Source organism: Prionailurus viverrinus, chromosome C1, assembly GCF_022837055.1.
Source record: "Prionailurus viverrinus isolate Anna chromosome C1, UM_Priviv_1.0, whole genome shotgun sequence".
NCBI classification, from domain to species: Eukaryota; Metazoa; Chordata; class Mammalia; order Carnivora; family Felidae; genus Prionailurus; species Prionailurus viverrinus.
The window spans coordinates 34310305-34316370 of NC_062568.1; the positions used below are offsets into that span (position 1 = coordinate 34310305).

At 40.0% G+C, this 6066-nt stretch overlaps 1 protein-coding gene across 1 annotated transcript; it reads right to left on the reverse strand.

Annotated features, from left to right (window-relative positions):
* Positions 1-4776: 4776 nt before the first annotated feature.
* LOC125173043 (U4/U6.U5 small nuclear ribonucleoprotein 27 kDa protein-like) lies at positions 4777-5542 on the reverse strand. The gene has a single exon (XM_047871826.1). It carries the CDS (start codon positions 5183-5185, stop codon positions 4817-4819), a length of 369 nt encoding a protein of 122 aa, XP_047727782.1. The 5' UTR covers positions 5186-5542; the 3' UTR covers positions 4777-4816.
* Positions 5543-6066: the final 524 nt, after the last annotated feature.

The following is a 6066-nucleotide window of genomic DNA, read 5'->3' on the forward strand; positions in this document are numbered from 1 at the left end:
AGTATAGTAGCAACCATGCCTTATAAGAACCTACCTGGTTTGGGGAGACACATTTAGATGAAGGTTAAGTTGGAATGCAAGGCATGAATTGCCAGGTGATTGAATTGGATAAATATTATAGGTGTTTGGAAGGGTGAGTTCGTTTAGGCTGGGAATGTCTGTTCAAGAAAGGATTTGAAGTGGACCTTTATGGGGGTAGGAGATGAAATCTAGATTTGTGGAGGAAAAGAGGAAGTCATTCCTTTTAAGGAAAATAGTCCTCACCACACTTTCAGTGCTTCATCTCCTCTCTCTACTCACAAGCCCATAATAGGAGTAGTCGATCACCTGGTGAGGTCCTAGATCTGACTTGGTCATGTAGAGCCCAGGACAATACAGGTCTGATGACACATGAACTCTTGCAAGAATGCCTTGCAAATGTGGCCCAGGTCACATTCTGTACGTATCACCAACACTTGACAAATACTTCAGAGCACATAATCTATGAATGTATGATTTATAGGGTCAATTTAAAAAGCACTTCACATGGAAGGAAAAAGGAGGCCCAGGGAACTGGAAGGGTCTGCTTTTTACCAGGAGCTAAAGTAGATGCTTTTCATACATTGTCTGAATCAGCCCCCAAACAATTCTAAAAGGTTGTGATCCCAAGAAGAAAATGATAGTTCAAGTTCAGAGATGTAAAGTAACTTGTTTACCTTCATCAGTAGAGACCAAGTCAGGATGTTTTTGAGATATAATTGACATAAAACATTGTATTCATTTCAGTCTTAGTATTACTTGATACATGTATATATTGTGAAATGATTATCAAAGTAAGCTTAGTTAATATCTATCCAAAGCGAGGATTCATACCAGCTGATTCCAGAAAACAGCCTCTTTTCCTATACCGTCCGCCTTCCCTAGAGATAGAAAACACATTTCCCCCCTCTAATTACCAGAAGCATTTCAGTGTTGAAGTTACAAGGAAGAAGACTTCTAAGTAGTTACAAGGTCAAATAAAGTATTTGGTAGGCTAAGAATTGTTGGATGGGGTTCACACTCAACCTTTGATCGGGCAAAGAGGACGTCTTACAGTATGTTCTTTGGAAAGATTACCAAAGTAAATAAAGAGAAAGTATTCTAGCTGCCCCAGGCAATCATGAAAAGGCTACATATCTATGTGATTACCTAGCAAAGTCAAACATTTTATTGGGCACGTAAAAAGTCCAGAGTGAAGTCAGTGACAACGACCTTTAAGCCACCTAAAAACACTGAGCGTGTTGAAGTACAGCACATTTTCAAAGTCCATAGACATAAAGTCAAGAGTAAAGTTTTTGACACTTTGGCTTACAATGAATATATTACCAGAATTCTTAGGGAGGAAGAACTGATGTTTCTCCAAATAAAAATTAACTGATTTTTATATTATTACTCCACACTGCCCAAGAAAAAAAGAACTAAGATATCATGTGAAAAGATACCATATCACAAGCATATACAAAATAGCCTTTTAGTAAAATCTGGTTTAGCAAACAAATCAAGTTACTTTCCAAACGTGTAATTTATTTAAGACCTATTTCTTGATGATTGCAAAAATATCAAAATTTAAAATATTCTATGATTCTATGGTCAAAGAGCACTTCTATAGGAAAAAAGTTCATTTTTTTCTCTCTGGTTTGCAGGTGAATATATCTCCCTCTAGTGTTCAAAGAAATAGAATGCACCCATTTGTGTTTCTCCAGATCTGGTTGTGATTAGTCGAAGGTCAATGTGTGGTAATAAAACAGCATCATTATTTGTTTTTATGGGAATTGGTCCATATATAGCTCAGTATTTTCACAAACAAATACCACATGCATGAATTGTCAACCACATTTTGTAGGGTTCCTTTTGCATCTGAGATATCTGTTGTAACTCTAACTTTATACTTGCGTAACTCTTTGTTAAAGGGTCAACAAAATATGTAATTTTTTAAATTGCAAGTTTCCAGAAAGAGAAAACAAGAGTCTTGGGGCCTGATCCTTGGATCACCTTTCGTTCTGTTTCTATTTACAGTCTCTTGTTTGATGATTTCATCTAATCTCATGGCTTCTCTTACCATCTATCTATGGATGGATGAACTTCCAGCCTACACCTTGACCAGAACTATACCCAGGGTTGTACAGCTCCCTATCTCAACATCTTCCTTGGACATGTAACAGACATCTCAAACTTAACATATTAGAAAATGAAGTCTTTTCTTTTCTTGTACCTTCCATCTACCAAGTAGCTCAGCCAACAAAAAAACCTAAAAGTCATTTTACCATATTCTTATTCCTTATATCTGGTCCATCAACAAATCCTATTAGGTTCCTCCCCGCCCAAAATATATCCCTGATGTGTTCCTTCTCTTCATTTCCATCACTTCCCCCAAGTTTAAGCCACCGTTGTCATTTCCCTGACCTACTTCAGTAGGCACCTAATTGGCCTTCCTGCTTCCTTTCTTGCCCCATTTCAATTTATGGTTTCTTTGCCTTATTAAAATAAGATCCTTCCTCACTATGTTCCTGGCTTTGAATGTGTCAAGTTTATTCTTACATTCAGGTCTGAGTCTTACTACCTCACCTGCTTCCTGGGAAACACATTCCGGACATCACTGAAGGGCTGACTTCTTTTATCATTCAAGTCGCAGCTCAAATTTCTCCTCCTATGAGAGGCTTTCTTTGACTGCAGTCTCTCCTGTTACCCCATTTCATTTTATTCACTTTTTGCATTTATTTTAATCATCTGAAATAAACAAACAAAATGCTCTTTTCTTGCTAATTTTCAATTTCTCTCTCTTAGAATAGAAGCTGGGATCTTGGCTGCATCCTCTCTCTTCCATGCCTAGACCAGTGCCTGGCCCACAGCAGGTGTTCAGGAAATATTTGTCAACTAAGCAAGATAAGGAAGATAAGGAGGAGTATAGGTTCACAAAGAGAAAAGGGAATGGGCAGAGAAAAGAATACCAGATGCTGGACTCTGCTTTAAGTTGTACACTCAATTTTTTCAACCTCATACCATGACCCACAAAAATAAAAAGCTGCCACGTTGCTTAAAAGGAGCATGTATAACATATCAGCACTTTTACCGTCTACACAAGCTACGGTTTCAAAAGAAGGGGGTAAAGAAAATAAGTAGTAACAAATTACAACACAACAAGTCAAAATTCAGCAGCTTATACAATATACTTTACCGGAAAATAAATTTCTGATAAAAAAAAATTTCCTTAGAATCAGCACAAATTTGGGCATAATATCCTTAAGCAAGCATTTGGTTCATGTGTAATAAAATCACTAAAAAACAAAACAAAACAAAAAACCCACCCAGGTGCCCCTGCTCAGCCAGTTAAGCTACGGACTCTTGATTTAGGCTCAGGTTATGATCTCATGATTAGCAAGTTCGAGCCCCACATAGGGCTGCATGCTGACAGCGTGAAGCCTGCTTAAGATTCTCTGTCTCCCTTTCTTGCCCCTGCCCCATCACTCTCTCTCTCTCTCTCTCAAAATACATAAACAAAAGTTTTTTAAAAGAGAAAAAAACCCACCCAAACCATGAGAGAAAACACAAAATCATACATGCAGCTGAAATTGACACCTAGGGAACCAAAATATCAGCAAGTCAATTTCTGTTCTCCATTTGGTCTTTTATAGTTGGTTAACAGTTTCTTTTCCCAGATAACTTCTCTTAAAGTGCACTTCCAGGTCACCTGGGTGGCTCAGTTGGTTGAGCATCCGACTTTGGCTTAGGTCACGATCTCACGGTTTGTGAGTTCGAGCCTTATATCAGCTCTGTGCTGACTGCTCGGAGCCTGGAGCCTGCTTCAGATTCTGGGTCTCCCTCTCCCTGCCCCTTCCCTGCCCACACTCTGTCTCTTTTTAAAAAATAAATTAAAAAACATTAAAAAAATTTAAAGTGAACTTCCATATTTTTAGATTAATAATTCAAAAGCATACATATATCTCTACCCAAGTTAAACACTATGTGCATAAGGGAATCTTTCAAGGAGATAAGTAATAGAGTGATAAAGTGCCTTTCTATAATTTGAGAGATCCAATGGTCTAACACATCGAAGCTAAAATTCATTCCTAACGATTTTTGAAATGTATCGGATTTTGTCAGGGTTTTCACTGGTGAGGACAGGGGATGACATCTCGGCTGTGGTCTTGTTGGTGATAGTACTGATTACTGTGAGAATTACTAGGGAAATTCAGTCCCAGGAGTGACATTTCTCTTGCTTGACAGGGATCACAATAAGGGACAAATATGAAAGAATTGTCTGCCAATTTTTATAAAACTGTTTTTTCTTCCATAACTCTGGCAAAGGTGCCCCACAGAAGACACGTTTGTTTGTTTATTTATTTTTAAAGGGTAGAAATATTGCTTTATTTGAGAAACTTACATCCAAATTACTTCTACGTGCTTTCAAAAATCCTAACGAGCATCCAAGAAGAAAACATACACAGCTCCCACAACAATAAGAACAAAAAACTGGGGTTGACGATTGCCCCAAATGACATTTCCTAAAAGAAAAATATATTAACCTTTCTTTTTTTGAGTCAGGGTAAGTGAAATGCACACGTAATAAATAACATTTTCTTACTCTTACAGGGAGTAAAGGCTGTGATCATGTTTTTTTATGAATATTAAATATGAAATACAAAATCCACTCTTCTGAGCAAGATGAGGAAAAAAACCCATTCTTTAACATTTTAGTTCTCATGCAATGAGAATGGAACGAAAGGTCTATTGAATCCGCCTTTTCGATTCATACACTGCCTGTACTTCCTCTTCTGAGATACATTTATGGCATAGGCATTTATTTACAGAGCCGTCCACCTTTTTCCCCTCTTGTGGAGCCCAAAGAGGCAAATCCCATTAACTTCACCATCTCGATTTCTTCCTCTGTTTTTCCCTCTAAGCCCTCCTCAGTAATCTGACGTTCTTTGCTCTTTGTTTCTTTCTTTTCCTCATCTCTTCTTTCTTTTAGTGGAGAAGGGGAAGGAGATGTGGATCTATGCCGTCTTGGGGATCTGGAGCCTCTTCTGTGCGGAGAACCAGAGCGGCTCCGTCGAGGATCTCTCTCCTGGGGCGGGGACCTTTCTCTGCGCCTGCGTTCTCTCTTACGAGATGTGGACCGGGACCGCCTGCGCTCCCTCCGTGGAGAACGGCTGCGGTTACGACCCATGGGGAATCTTCAGAAGACAAGTTTAGAAACAAGATTCTGTGAATGAGCAAGTGACCACCCAGAGGAGCTAGAAATGGAGGTCTAGCAGAAAAAACGTAGAAAGTCAGAACACTGGATGGTTGTTCATTTCTACTATGACTTTTGCGGTGGAGTGAACGGACGGTGAGAACAGCAGAGGATGGAAGGAGGAAAATCTGCAGATGGGGAAAAGGGTGGAAAGTGAATGGGCCTTTTCAGGGTCATCCCTGTCCAGACGGTTGCTGTGAATCCATCTGTCCCCTGCTGGCCTGTTTGTGTGGACCAGTGCTCTGCAAGAAGCAATCCAGTTGATGTTGGCTTTCTATCAAGAATGCCAAATTCCGGGGCGCCTGGGTGGCGCAGTCGGTTAAGCGTCCGACTTCAGCCAGGTCACGATCTCGCGGTCTGTGAGTTCGAGCCCCGCGTCGGGCTCTGGGCTGATGGCTCAGAGCCTGGAGCCTGTTTCCGATCCTGTGTCTCCCTCTCTCTCTGCCCCTTCCCCGTTCATTCTCTGTCCCAAAAATAAATAAACGTTGAAAAAAAATTTCTTTAAGAAAAGAATGCCAAATTCCTTTTAAATACCTGGGAACTGCTGGGAACAGTTCTATTGGGAGCACACGGGCAGCCACTTAAACCAATTCCACCTTCACATCTCGTGGTTAGCATCGCCTGTGGTATAAGCCCTCCAGCTAATGTTTTAGCTTCTCATGCTTTTACCTTTTAAGTAGGTTTTTGTTTCTTTTTGGCTGAAGAATCAACTTTCTAGTATTCTACTGGCTTTCAGATCTTTTCACTGTACCCCTGGGCTACGAAAACACACTATATCTTCAACCCATTCTTGGAACTCTACCCCTACCTCCAGG